This window comes from Leopardus geoffroyi, chromosome A3, assembly GCF_018350155.1.
Source record: "Leopardus geoffroyi isolate Oge1 chromosome A3, O.geoffroyi_Oge1_pat1.0, whole genome shotgun sequence".
In the NCBI taxonomy this organism is placed as follows: domain Eukaryota; kingdom Metazoa; phylum Chordata; class Mammalia; order Carnivora; family Felidae; genus Leopardus; species Leopardus geoffroyi.
In genome coordinates, this window is record NC_059336.1 from 103,342,946 (window position 1) to 103,356,932 (window position 13,987).

Genomic DNA, 13,987 nt, shown 5'->3' on the forward strand with positions numbered 1-13,987 from the left:
AGAGGGAGACATACAATCTGAAGCAGGCTCCAGGCTCTGAGCTGTCACCACAGAGCCTGATGTGGGGCTTGAACTCAGAAATTGTGAGATCGTGACCTAAGCCAAAGTTGGACGCTTAACTGACTAAGCCACCTAGGTGCCAGTATGTTATTTTTCAAATCATTTAATATTTGTAACTTGAATATTAATGTCCAGGTATTCTTGCTTTTTATTTTGACAGATTATAAGAGAAAATAGCATCTCTCTCAGTGAAATTGAGTTGCCTTGCTCAGAGGATTTGAATTTGGAAACTTTATCGTAAGTCATGAAATGTGTAAATCAAACAAGCTACCCTAGCATCTCTCATAAATAAATAGAAATACACTGTGTAGGAGAAGTGCTCTCCTTGATTTGAGTAATTCCGAATCCCCCGAGTTTCTAACCATCACTTATCAGATGTTCAGAGTTGATTTTTTCTTAGTTATTTGTTTAGCTCTTTCAAGTATAGAGCTCTTGCCCTCAAAAAACAATATCAGAGATTTAACTTGTACGTATTCCTTTTATCCTTTCCATTAAAAAAAAATTGGCAGTTCTCAAAAATGATCTTCTTTGCTGTGTGTGAAGCACGTAGGCAAGAGGCACACTTTATCAATCATGCTGATTGAGTAGAGGCACAATTGAGCATTCCCAGGAGAATAAAAACTAGTTTAGAGAGTAGGAATATTTATTGTTTTTACCCCAAGATAATACTTATAATGAATTTTAAAGCAAAATAAAGGTAGTACTAAATTTCTTGTAATCTGTTTTCAGGCAGGCACATGTCTACATAATTGCAGGAGCCTGCTTGTCTCTGGGTTTTCGATTTGCGGGCTCAGAAAACTTATCAGCGTTTAACTGTTTGGTAAGAAATAACTTAGTTTACTTTGTTCTGTTTTCTTTTTTAACAACGCGTTGATACACTTCTTTTAACGTTAGATTTTTTCTTTTGTTTTCCAGCATAAATTTGCAAAAGATTTTATGACATATTTGTCTGCACCTAATGCTTCTGTAGTAAGTCTTTTTTTTTATCATAAATGATCATTCTTCTTGGGAATTAAATTGAATTTGAAGAAAATTCACTGATAATTCAGTTACCTGTGTGTTGTCAAGTATCTCTGCAATTTGTTTGAGTTTAGAATGGAAGATTTGAAGTCTTGGCCCATCTTTATATTTGTGTTTTGGGATATTAATTAAGGGCAAGTATGATCCTTGAAGGATGTACATGGTATTGAATTCTTGTGAGAGTAAAAACCATATCCTTCATGGATTATTGTACCTTACGCCATCCTGTCTCGGGACTGAATATTGTTAACTGGTTTTTAAAAAAATTAGCACTTAGTAAAAATTCAGTTTTGAGACATTGCCCCTCTAGTGACAGGAGAGAGTAAGATTTTATTCTGATAAACACCACCCAGATTTATACAACCTTATGTATAATATGAGAAAACTTGAAAGTCAAAAAGTCTAAAAGTAATTAGGTAAATTTCACTGTCGTGTATCTGTACATTGTTGTACCATGGAGCTATCAAACTCATGTTCTCTAAGAATTTTTTATGAGTGAAGATTGCTCATATGTCATAGATTTAAAGAGATAAAAATATCATGTATAGTAATACCTCAGTTTCATTTGAAAAAAAGAAAAAAACCATGGGTATAGAAAAAGATTTGGGGAAAAGGCCAAAATATTTATGGCTGTTGTCATTGGGTATTAGTATTCCAAGGGATTATTATTTCCTTTTTGATACTTTATTTTTTGAATTTTCTACACCGAAGTTGAATTTTATAGAGAAAATATTTGTTTTTTTGCAGATTTTTTAAACTAATAAATATCTGTAGTCTAACGATGGCCAATTTAGTTTGATAATAAAGAACTGTAACACAACAATTGTAGTATGCTGTCTTTTTGCATTTCCAGACAGGGCCGTACAACCTGGAGACCTGCCTGAGTGTGGTGCTTCTGTCTCTCGCCATGGTGATGGCTGGCTCGGGGAACCTAAAGGTTTTGCAGCTCTGTCGCTTCTTGCACATGAAAACAGGTGGTGAAATGAACTATGGCTTCCACTTAGCCCATCACATGGCCCTTGGACTTCTCTTTCTGGGAGGAGGAAGGTAAATGAATATGTATTTTTTCCTCAGTGAGAAGATCTCTCTCTTTTTTTTTAAGTTTGTTTATTTTGAGAGAGATCTAGCACAAGCGGGGAGGGGCAGAGAGAGGGAGACAGAGAATCCTAAGCAGGCTCCGCACTGTCAGCTTGGAGCCCGATGTGGGGCTCGAACTCATGAAACCGTGAGATCATGACCTGAGCTGAAACCAAGAGTTGGACGCTTAACTGACTGAGCCACCCAGGCGCCCCATAATGAAAAGATCTCTTGAGCAAGATCTGTTGGAGTGACTTATTTTGGATTTGAAGATCCATGAAAGTTTTGATCCTGACTAGCTGTTAGCTTATCCTGGGGTATAATTACACTTTAAAAGGGCCCTTCTGTAGTTTAACCATCAATTTATGCCCTACTTAGTGGTGACCATGGTCACTCTACATTCTCAGAAGAGTTGGTACTCAGTTCTTCAGAGCGCCACCTCCCGTTCCCCACTGTTTAATGACTTTACCCTTCTACTGAACTGAAAGTTCAGGAACACTTCAGTCACCAAGTCCTATGAGAGTTTCTTTTTCTTAGTTTCTACCTTCCTTGCTCTCTTTCCAGCATCTGTCATTCCTGACCTCCTCATCTTTTTATACTTCTCCCTGTAGACTACCATGTAGATCAAGATAGAACTCAGAATACCTGTTTCTACCCTGCTATCCCTTTTCTGTTTATTTTTTTTTAACACTTATTTTTTATTTTTGAGACAGAGAGAGACAGAGCATCAATGGGGGAGGGTCAGAGAGAGAGGGAGACACAGAATCTGAAACAGGCTCCAGGCTCTGAGCTGTCAGCACAGAGCCTGATGCGGGGCTAGACCGCGAGATCATGACCTGAGCCGAAGTCGAACGCTTAACTGACTGAGCCACCCAGGCGTCCCCCTTTTATGTTAATTATTACTTTACTTCTATCCAAAGATAATCACTATTTAGTCCTACAACACCTTAGACTGGCTTTGCCTGTTTTTGAAATGCAAAATTTTTAAATTCAAAATTTATTGGATAAACATAGTACAGTACTATAGATGTATTTTCTCTTCCTTATGGTTTTCCTAATGTTTTCTTTTCTGTAGCTTATTTTATTATAAGATTACAGCATACAGTACACATAACATATAAATTGTGTTAGTCACCTGCTTATGTTATCCGTAAGGTTTCTAGTCAACAGTAGGCAGTTAGTTAAGCTTTGGGGAAGTTATAAGTTATTCACGGATTTTTGACTATGTGGGGGGGTTGGTACCCCTAATCCTCACATCGTTCAAGGATCAACTGTATTTCTTTAGCTCAACATTGTGAGATTAATCCATGTTGTATGTAGCGATGGTTTATTCCTGTTTCTGTGCTGTTGAATTCCATTGTATGATTATTCCACGGTTATTGATCTACTCTGCTCTTGATGGATGTGTTGTTTCTGGCTTGGGGCTGTTATGAATATTGTTTTACATGTCTTTGATTTTGTTGTATATAGATCTGTGAGTAGATCTACGAGTGTATGTGTGTGCTTAACTTTGCTAGGTAATGCCATCAGTGCTCCAAAGTGGTTGTACCATTTTATATACCCATCAGTGTTGTGTGATGTTCCAGCTCCCCATCCTTTCCAACACTTGGGTAATGTTAGTCTTTTTAATTTTAGCCATCTGGTAGTAGTTGTGGTTTTAATTTCCGTTTCTCTGAATAATGATATTTAGCCCCCTTTATATCTTTAATGGCTAACGGAAATCTTTTGTGATGTCCAAGTCTCCTCTACCCATTTTCATGTTGGGTTATATATTTATTTAAAAAATTTTATTTGTGGTAAAATACACATAACATAAAATTTATCTTCTTAACCATTTCTGAATGGCAGTTTAGTAGTAGTCAGCGTATTCACATTGTTGTATAGCCAATCTCCAGAACTTTTTCACCTTGCAGAACTGAAGCTCTGTCCCCTTTAAACAACAGCTCCTTGTTTCCTCCTTCCCCCATATTACTATGGAAATTCTTTTTATTTTATGATTTTTGTAAACTTCTTTTTCTTCCAAAGTAAACCCCTGCATCTCTCTTGTTCTTTTTTTTTTTTAACATTTATTTATTTTTGAATTTTTTTTTTTTTCAACGTTTATTTATTTTTGGGACAGAGAGAGACAGAGCATGAACGGGGGAGGGGCAGAGAGAGAGGGAGACACAGAATCGGAAACAGGCTCCAGGCTCTGAGTCATCAGCCCAGAGCCTGACGCGGGGCTCGAACTCACGGACCGCGAGATCGTGACCTGGCTGAAGTCGGACGCTTAACCGACTGCGCCACCCAGGCGCCCCTTAACGTTTATTTTTGAGAGAGAGAGAGATAGCGTGAGAGGTAGCGCGCACGTGCACACACACTTGCGTGTACTACCAGGGGAGGGGCAGAGAGGGAGGGAGACAGAGCATCTTAAGTAAGCTCTAAGCAGACTCTGTGCCGACAGTGCAGAGCCCAGTGCAGGACTCAAACTCGCAAACTGTGAGATCATGATCTGAGCTGAAGTTGGATGCTTAACCGACTGAGCCACATAATAAAATATATATGTATATTATCTGCAACAGTGTTTTTTTTTTTTTTTAAAGTTTATTTTTGAGAGAGAGAGACATAGCATGATTGGGGGAGGAGCAGAGAGAGGGGGAGACACAAATCTGAAGTGGGCTTCAGGCTCTGAGCTGTTAGCACGGAGCCTCACGTGGGGCTTGAACTCTTGGACTGTGAGATCATGACCTGAGCTGAAGTCTGATGTTCAGCCAACTGAGCCATGCAGGTGCCCCAACAGTGGTTTTATATGATGCCCAGTGAACCATCTTTATTTCAAAATATTTGTAAGAAAAACTCTAGAACTTTAGACTGATCTGCCTGATTGCCATGCGGAGTTTGAGCAAGAGTAAAATAATATAAGGAAAATTTCAGAAGGTTTTATGAAGACTATGTGGCCCTGATAAAAGTAAGTTTATAGTATTGATAAGAAAAAAAGTTGTTTGTAGAGGAATTGTTGTTTATACATTCATTGTAACTTCTTCTGATAACTTTTGCCTTTTTCATTTTGTCTTTCATTCTAAGGAGATGCTCAGACTTTACAGAAACAGAAAAAATAGTTTGAGAATACCCAGTTAAAAACCCTGTATTCTTAGAAGTCAAGTTTATTATTCTGTTAGTAGGTATATGTAGAACCAGAGAAGAAGTGGTGTCCTTCATTCGTGTCTTTTTCAGTGTCTATAATCTCTTGGATTGCATTAATGGTCCTCAGTATGGTGATATTTTAGGTTCAAAAACCATGCTTATTAATTCAGGTTTTGGATTTAATATTTGTGAGTTGTTGCTTTTGCTTTCAATAGTAGATGGTATTGAAATGGCTTTAAGACTAACTGAAAAGTGAGACATTCACGGCATTGACACACTTGCATTCATCGAGGCATGTTGTCAGTATGCCTTGCCATGGTACTCCACTGAACTGATTCTCAAGAAGGCCTTGGGAGTTTGCACAGTATAATTAATAACCTCTTTCACCCCGGCCTTTGTTTTGCAGGTACTCTTTGAGTACATCAAACTCTTCCATTGCTGCTCTCCTCTGTGCCCTTTACCCACACTTCCCAGCTCACAGCACTGATAACCGGTGAGTCTAGTGATTCTGTCCTCGATGTGATCTTTCCTAAGTTCTCCAAGGGATGATTTGTGCTTTGGTTCCATGGACTCATTTCCAAACTAGTTTGTTCTCTTCTTGAACTTAGTTACCTTCCTGGCTAAATCTTTTAAAAAGTTTCTCTAAATATTAGACCTAAAGATAACTTCGGATAGCTGTTGGACTGATCCATCAGTCTTCCACCATTCTTCAGTCATTAGAACTGCTGTAAACCCCAGATGTGGGCCAAACAAAGTTAACTTTAGGGAAAAATTCATTAAGCAAAAGATAGTAGCCAACAGAAGCTGCAGATGATATGTTTTGTACTATGTTTAATTCCAAGAGAGAAATTGGTCTGATTTAGTGGCACTATCCACTGTCTATATGAATTCCTTTTTTCCGTCTTTTACATGAATGCCAAGAACTTTTTTTTTTAAGTTTATTTGTTTTGAGAGAGAGAGAAAGAGTGGGAACAGGGGAAGGGCAGAGAGAGAGAGAGAATCCCAAGCAGGCTCTGTGCTGTCAGTGCAGAGCCTGACTCAGGGCTCATTCTCATGAAATGTGAGATCATGGCCTGAGCTGAAATCAGGGGTCAGAAACTTAACTGACTGGTCTGTCTAGGCATCCTGCATGCTGAGAAGTTTTGTATAAATGAAATGGAAGGGACATGAAAAGCAAAATGCAGCAAAGAATCAGAGACAAATTAGAAGTGGCATTGAGCCATAAGACCTCACACATGTAGAAAAGGTCTGATAATACAGAAGTTCTGCATTTTAGAGCACAAAGAACCATCAGCAGCTCTTCAATTTTCCCCAGAAGTTTCAGGCATCGCTGGTTTCCACTGGATCCAGAGGAAGGGAAGAAAATAGCTCCTTATATTCCAGAGACATCTGCAGTGACCAGTGCATTCAGCTCATCTGCTAAGAAAAGCCTCAAGAGATGGAGCATTAATTGTAGTAACTAAGCTGTCAAACTATAGCATAATGTAGTTTAAAGTGATAAATGAAAGTAAGCTGTTTTGTAAAAGCTGCCTAATCTGATGTCCAAACTCTGATGATAGGTGGAGCACAAGAATATTCTTGTTAAAATAATACAACTCTGACAAGTGGTGTCTGGTCAGCTTAGGAAAGACTTTTTGAACTGTTAAAGCCAATTATTGGTTAGAGTACAACAGAGAGCCACACTCCTATATTGCTGGTCAGAGAATCATTTGGTGTAGCTATTTTGAACAAAGCAAGTTAGTGATCAGCACCAGGAACTTTTATGTAACTGATAAATATTTTTTTTCTGGCTTTGAGTTGCTTTCAGTTCTAATCAGTTTATAGGAAAGGGTAGGTTTGGGTGAGAAGAGGGAGGCTATTGCTGTAACTAAAGTTTAAAAAGAAAAATTTTAAGTCTCATTTTATCCTTTTATGACATCTTAAAATGCCATCTTAAAAAATTTTTTGTGTCGAAATGCTGAAATACAAATTTTATTTTATTTAAAAAAAAAATTTTTTTTTTAACGTTTATTTATTTTTGAGACAGAGAGAGACAGAGCATGAACAGGAGAGGGTCAGAGAGAGGGAGACACAGAATCTGAAACAGGCTCCAGGCTCTGAGCTGTCAGCACAGAGCCCGATGCGGGGCTCGAACTCACAGACCGCGAGATCACGACCTGAGCCGAAGTCAGCCGCCTAACCGACTGAACCACCCAGGCGCCCCTGAAATACAAATTTTAAAGTTTAAAATTTTTTTTGGAAAACTCAGAAAAGCACACAGAAAGAAAAATATTACTGTAATCTTACCCATTAGTTTTTGGTGTCCTAGATTCCAGGTGTGTGTATGCATTTGTGTAGAGAAGTGTGTGTATGTAGAAGAGCTTTCCTTCTCCCTCTACTATCAACCCTGAAGCCAAAAACCAAATAACTAGAAATAAGTCCCTAGTAGGAAGGTAAAAAATGCGTGTGTGGGGCAGAAAAGGATTATTTGAGAAATTTTATAAGGGATGAATTATTTTCACGTTAAGATAATTTTTACCTCCTTTAAAACCTCTTAACTGTGAAAATGCATGTAAGGAATTCTTGGGTCGAGGATCGTGTGTCTGTAATTTATTTTTATTTTATTTTATTTTATTTTATTTTATTTTATTTTATTTTATTTTATTTTAATTTTTTAATGTTTATTTATTATTGAGAGAGAGACACAGAGTGTGAGCAGAGGAGGGGTAGAGAGAGAGAGGGAGACACAGAATCTGAAGCAGGCTCCAGGCTCCAAGCTGTCAGCACAGAGCCTGACGCGGGGCTCGAACTCACGAACTGTGAGATCATGACCTGAGCCGAAGTCAGTGGCCTAACCAACTGAGCCACTGAGGCGTCCCTGTAATTTTTTAAAGAGAATCTGTCCATTGCTTTTTAACTGAATCTTGTCGTCCTCCGTTAGGATTGCTGTCATGGGAAGATAGCAACCCCCGCTTCTGTTGTGGTTCAGGGTGTCAGCAGCAGCAGGTTGTAGAGCTCACACTGTTGTCCCCTGTTTGTTACCTCCTCCCTGTGTCTTCTGTGGATAGGTATCATCTCCAGGCTCTGCGGCACCTATATGTGCTGGCTGCAGAACCGAGGCTCCTGGTGCCTGTGGACGTGGATACAAACATGCCCTGCTATGCCCTTTTAGAAGTTACCTATAAGGTAATTCTTTCCTCCTTCCATTTATTTGTAATTTTGTTACCACTCATACCTGTTTGCAGCTCAAATATTTCAAAAATGTTGTCCTTTAAAAAATGGCAGTGGTGAATTAACCTCTTATAAAAATTGAAGCTTCTAAAATTTGTGTACATCCTGCCAGGCCATTTGGGCTCGTTTATAGTCTATGAGAGCAATATTTTAGAGGTCATCAGCTGCTCTTTTGTCCGTGGAGCCTATAGTTTGAAAACGTCCATGTTTGAAAATGCCCGTGTTCTAAAGAAGAGTTAAATTAGAACTATTCTTAGATTTGTTTGCAGGATGCTTTAAAGCCCAAGATCATGTATTTGATGAGAGATCTTTGATTTAGATGTACTGATTATATAAATAAGTCATGTGTCTATCCTTCCTTCATTCAGAATATTATTAAGTACTTTCTGTGTATCAAAACTATGCTAGGCTCTGGGGTTCAAAAATTAAACTGTTGTATTCCTTAAGGGACTTCTGTCCACTGGGTGGTCAGGCATGGGTGCAGTAAGAATAGAGTGGTAATTGGGAGTATGTGTAGAATGCAGGGGGCGTAGAGGGGAAATGCTCCATCTAGCTGTTGAGGATCAGGGAGGTCGTCGCGGTGGACACAGTGTTTGGGCTGAGACACAGTGTTTGCCAGCTGAGCAGGGGCATGTTTCCAGTAGTGAAGACAGCGTGTACAGAAACCCAGAGGCCTCAGAAGTGCACTGCTAGCATGTGAAGTGCAAGGCTCGAAGTGGTTGGTGTAAGGTGATACAGGTCCAGCAAAGGATTGTAGACTTAGCCCTTTAAGACTTGATGTCAGAGAGCATTTTATGCCATTTGACAATCTGTGTGGAAAGTGTGGGGAAGAAGTACAGAATGATGTTTCTTCTTTGTAGCTTCCCCTAACTACATAGTGAATTGTGGCTGTTCTTTTACATTTGTGAAGGGTACTCAATGGTATGAACAAACCAAAGAAGAATTGATGGCCCCTACCCTTCTTCCAGAACTCCACCTTTTAAAGCAGGTAAGTGGGATGTGATTTAGGGAGATGTACACAAGGGATCAGTTCAACTAGAACAGTATAGCATCAGAGATAGCTAAATAAAAGCCTCTGCTTTCTCGGTGTTCTGTAGGAAATCAGAAAGCAGCCCCAGGAGGAGTTGTCAGGAGGAACAGAGAAAGTCTTTACTTGGAGGTCTTTACTGATAGGTTAGATGGCCTCAGAACTTGATTCACAGACATATGTGTCTGGAAATGGAGCTTGTTAACTTTTCAGTGTCTCTTTCTAGCCCCGTTGTTTTTATTTCCTCTGAGAAACATGGGTTTCATTTTTCAAACCGGCGCCTTTTAGCATTGGATTGACTGTTCACATTTATCTTGGCAGATTAAAGTAAAAGGGCCACGATACTGGGAACTGCTCATAGATTTAAGCAAGGGAACACAACACTTGAAGTAAGTATATTGAATTTCTTAGATGTATCTGTGAAGTGAATGAAGTATATGGGAAGGTAGAAATTGCAGATTCTTCACTGGAATGGTCCTTGTCACCCTTTGATCTCATTCAGGACAATATGTAGAGTATATTTTGAGTAAAGTGGTTTATAACTTTGAAACACAGTTTGAATTATGAGATTCAGTTTAGAAAACAGTTACATTTATTCAATGAGAAACTTGAAGTGACATAAGTTGGTACAATAATGGAATTGTCCGTTGTAGCAGTAATGAGAGGTAATCAGTGTAAGAAAGTAAGGCTGGAAAAAAAAAAAGTAAGGCTAGCATATGTGTCCATCTACTAAAGGAACTTTATAACCACTGATGTTTGTCAGACCACATCTTTTGCATCTTTTTGTCATTCTTTTGTTGGATTGTTCTCATAAAATTAAAATCATGATAGATTGCTTTTGGGTGGAAATAGTCACATGCAAGTAGTCGCTTTAATGAACAGAGTGTTAATTTTATGCATTAAGTAGTGCATAAGTGTTTAAATTTCCAAAAGGTTTAACAAGCCCATAAAAATTGTTATGGTTTGGTCCCAATTTATTTTTCCCTTAAAGTATATGTTAGCTGTTTTCTGTATTGTTCTTTTTAGATTTGCAGCATTTTTTTTTCTGCTGCAAACCAATCAGCAGGTACTTAGTACTTCCAGTGTCCCACTCATAGTGCTAGAGGATAAAGGGAATATGAAGAAGTGTCCGATGAAATACTGCCTTTGAAGCTCACACTTGAGCAGAGCCCCTTCTTACTGAACAAGTTCCGTGAACCCAGACACCAAAGAAAAGTAGAACTTCATTTTGGCTTTCTCGTAGGGACTGATTTAATTTTAGGCTCAGTAAATAATCATATGCCTTACTGGAAAATAATAAAGACGTCATTTCACGTGAACATGGTGTGGAGAGACACTCTGTTTCCAGCTGAGAACTGCAAATAATACCTCCTATAAAATCATTCTTGTTTTCTTTCAGATCAATCCTTTCTAAGGATGGGGTTCTATATGTTAAGCTCAGAGCGGGTCAGCTCTCCTACAAGGAAGATCCGATGGGGTGGCAAAGTTTGTTGGCCCAGACTGTTGCTAACAGGAACTCTGAAGCTCGGGCTTTCAAGGTAGTATTGATTGGGTAAAAACTCAAGGATGAGAGGGAATGATTACAAATCCCACTGTCCCAAAGCACGTACTTGTGTGTTGACAGTTACGGTACCGTTTAGGCGAATCTGCTCTGTCCCGTTGCTGCAAACGGTAAAGGCTGAATGGCCGTGGGTCTGTTTGTTGTTTCATGTAGCAACCACAGTACAGTGTGGGCCACCTACCCAGCGTCTAAGGATGCTTTACATTTGGCAGCAGGGACAATGTATCTTAACACTATAAAAATGTATAGTTTAATAGTTTTACTTCTTAATCTTCACGTTAAGATTTGCCTAATTCATGGCAGAAATAGAGAAAATTTTTTGTAAGGTAGCACTAATTAGTTTCATTCTTAACTCCCATTCCCTGTTTGTTGCTCTAATCTTGGTGAGGATAAAGTGAGGACAGCTTTATCAATTTGCTTTATGATTCTCATAGTACTTAACTGCTAATGCAAGAGTATTTAGAATGAAAAAGTAGTTGAAGTAAGAGTGTGTGAGACACAGTGGTGCCCACTGTGGTCAGTACGTATTTTACTCTACATTCCAGAACTCAAATAAGTTCCCCATGCTAGAAATGTGTTCCTCAGTCTAACAGTGAAATGTCTCAGCTTAACTGCAGTTTTCAGGAATTCCCCGAGCAAATGTGTTCTGCAGAAGATATATTGAGTGGCTGTTTAAAGCAGTCAGGACCCCTGGAGGGTAGTTGTGGAGGCAAAAATGTGGCTGGTGGACTGGCTGAGTGGTGGCCCGAGGACTGGATTAGCATTCTTTGTGTTCCCTCATAAGGAGATGGTGTTTATTTTAATTGAACACACATTTCATTTTGAGTCAGTTACTTATGACTGAGCCTTTATGATAGTTCCCAGGGTTTAAGTAGACGTAGTTGGCATCAGCGTATTGGTTCGGCAGTTTTGATAGGTTGTCTATGAAATAGTCTTGAAGGACTTTTGGATACTGCTTAACTTAAACACTATTGTTTATATAAATTAGAGCCCATCTTAAACACCCTAATCTAATTTGTAAAGAAAATAGGTAAGTTTACACTTGATTTTGAATTGGAAAATTACATAAAGATTGAAAGACATCTCAATTTCCTGCTTGTTGGGAATTCAGAAGTAAAATATAAACCTCAGTGGAAAATGGTAATACTTTTTAATACTTTTATATTCCATTTTTGGTCTTGAACTGTGAGCGATTTTTTTTTTTTTTTTTTTTTTTTTTGTGGCTAAATACACATAAAATTTGCTGTCCTAGCCCTTTTTTTGAGTGTACAGTTCAGTAGTATTCGGTCCCTTCACTCTGTTGTGTAGTCTCCACCACCATCCATCTGCAGGACTCTTTGATCGTGTAAAACTGAACCTCCGTACCCATTGAACAGCAGCTCCCCGTTCCTCCTTCTCCCAGCCCCAGGCACCTGCCATTCTGCTTTCTGTCTCTGAATTTGATTACTCTAGCATCCTCATATAAGTGGAATCATCCGGTCTTTACCTATTTGTGAGTGGCTTGAGTGGTACATAGGCTTTTGTCCTTATCTTTTCAGTAACAGTTCTACTTTCTTTCTTTTTTTTTTTTTTTTTAATGTTTTATTTATTCTTGAGGGAGAGAGAGACAGAGCATAAGCGGGGACGGGGCACAGAGAGAGGGAGACACAGAATCTGAAGCAGGCTCCAGGCTCTGAGCTGTCAGCACAGAGTCCGATGCAGGGCTCGAACCCACAGACCGTGAGATCATGACCTGAGCCGAAGTCGGACGCTCAACCGACTGAGCCACCCAGGCGCCCCAGTTCTGCTTTCTTACTTGTTTTTCAGTTAGTTCATGAAGAAGAGGGGAGAGCCTTTTGGGGGCAAGCTGTATAAGAAAGACTTATTTATTATTGGCCTCTAATAAATCAGTCGCTCATATTTGGCTTGTGCAGAAAAGCTTCTTGTAACTTCTTAGCAGAACAGGTTGGTGAAGCGCTAGCAAGTTTGTACAACCTTGGGCTTTATGGGAACATTGTGTGAAAACAGTGAGATTGATTTCCTACAACTGCATATATTACAATTTGAGTAGTAAGGAAAATAACCTCTAATATCTCACTTATATTTGTTGCTGCTGTTTATTTTTTTCAGCCAGAAACAATTTCAGCATTCACTTCTGATCCAGCACTTCTGTCATTTGCTGAATATTTCTGCAAACCGACTGTGAACATGGGTCAGGTATGTGTCATATGTTTTGCTTAGCTGTTAGACTACAATTTGCTATTATTTCTACCTGCGGACACCACCATAAACCTCTGTAACATCTGGACCTGTCTTTGAGATTGCTGATACACCTCAGGTATGTTGGATGATTTTTGCTTGGCAAATGCACATTTTTCATAGACTAAAACTGTTAAATTCGATAACTGCCTACCTTGATACAAGAAACGACTTAAAGTTTTTTTTTTTTTTTTTTAATTTTCTTTTATTTAAAAAAATTTTTTATTTAACTTTTAGTTAACATGCACTGCAGTATTGGTTTCAGGAGTAGAATTCGGTGATTCGTCACTTACATACAATACCCAGTGCTCATCACAAGTGCCCTCCTTAGTATCCATCTCCCACCCAGCCCATCTTCCACCTACCTCTCTCCATCAACCATCAGTTTATTCTCTGTCGTTAAGAGTGTCTTGTGATTTGTTTCCGCTTTCTTCTTTTTTCTCCCTCTTCCCATATGTTCATCTGTTTTCTTTCTTAAAGTCCACATATGAGTGAAATCATATGGTATTTGTCTTTCTCGGATGGACTTCTATCGCTTAGCATAATGCAGTGTAGCTCCATCCATGTCATTGGAAATGGGAAGATTTCATTCTTTTTGACGACTGAGTAATATTCCAGTGTGTGTGTGTGTGTGTGTGTGTGTGTGTGTGTGTGTGTGTGTGTGTGTATAA

General features: G+C 39.0%; 1 protein-coding gene across 7 annotated transcripts in view; it reads left to right on the forward strand.

Moving 5' to 3' along the window:
- The window catches only part of ANAPC1 (anaphase promoting complex subunit 1), a 98,411-nt gene that overhangs the window by 68,205 nt on the left and 16,219 nt on the right, over nucleotides 1-13,987 (forward strand). For 4 of the 7 annotated variants that reach the window (XM_045446884.1, XM_045446891.1, XM_045446886.1 and 1 more), the window contains exons 35-44: nucleotides 221-297; nucleotides 790-880; nucleotides 976-1,029; nucleotides 1,910-2,127; nucleotides 5,687-5,773; nucleotides 8,328-8,445; nucleotides 9,401-9,478; nucleotides 9,839-9,906; nucleotides 10,917-11,055; nucleotides 13,188-13,274. In XM_045446884.1, coding sequence (XP_045302840.1) covers nucleotides 221-297; nucleotides 790-880; nucleotides 976-1,029; nucleotides 1,910-2,127; nucleotides 5,687-5,773; nucleotides 8,328-8,445; nucleotides 9,401-9,478; nucleotides 9,839-9,906; nucleotides 10,917-11,055; nucleotides 13,188-13,274 — 1,017 coding nt within the window. The remainder of the gene's footprint in view (nucleotides 1-220; nucleotides 298-789; nucleotides 881-975; nucleotides 1,030-1,909; nucleotides 2,128-5,686; nucleotides 5,774-8,327; nucleotides 8,446-9,400; nucleotides 9,479-9,838; nucleotides 9,907-10,916; nucleotides 11,056-13,187; nucleotides 13,275-13,987) is intronic. The other 3 variants (XM_045446890.1, XM_045446889.1, XM_045446887.1) reach the window with 1 other exon arrangement.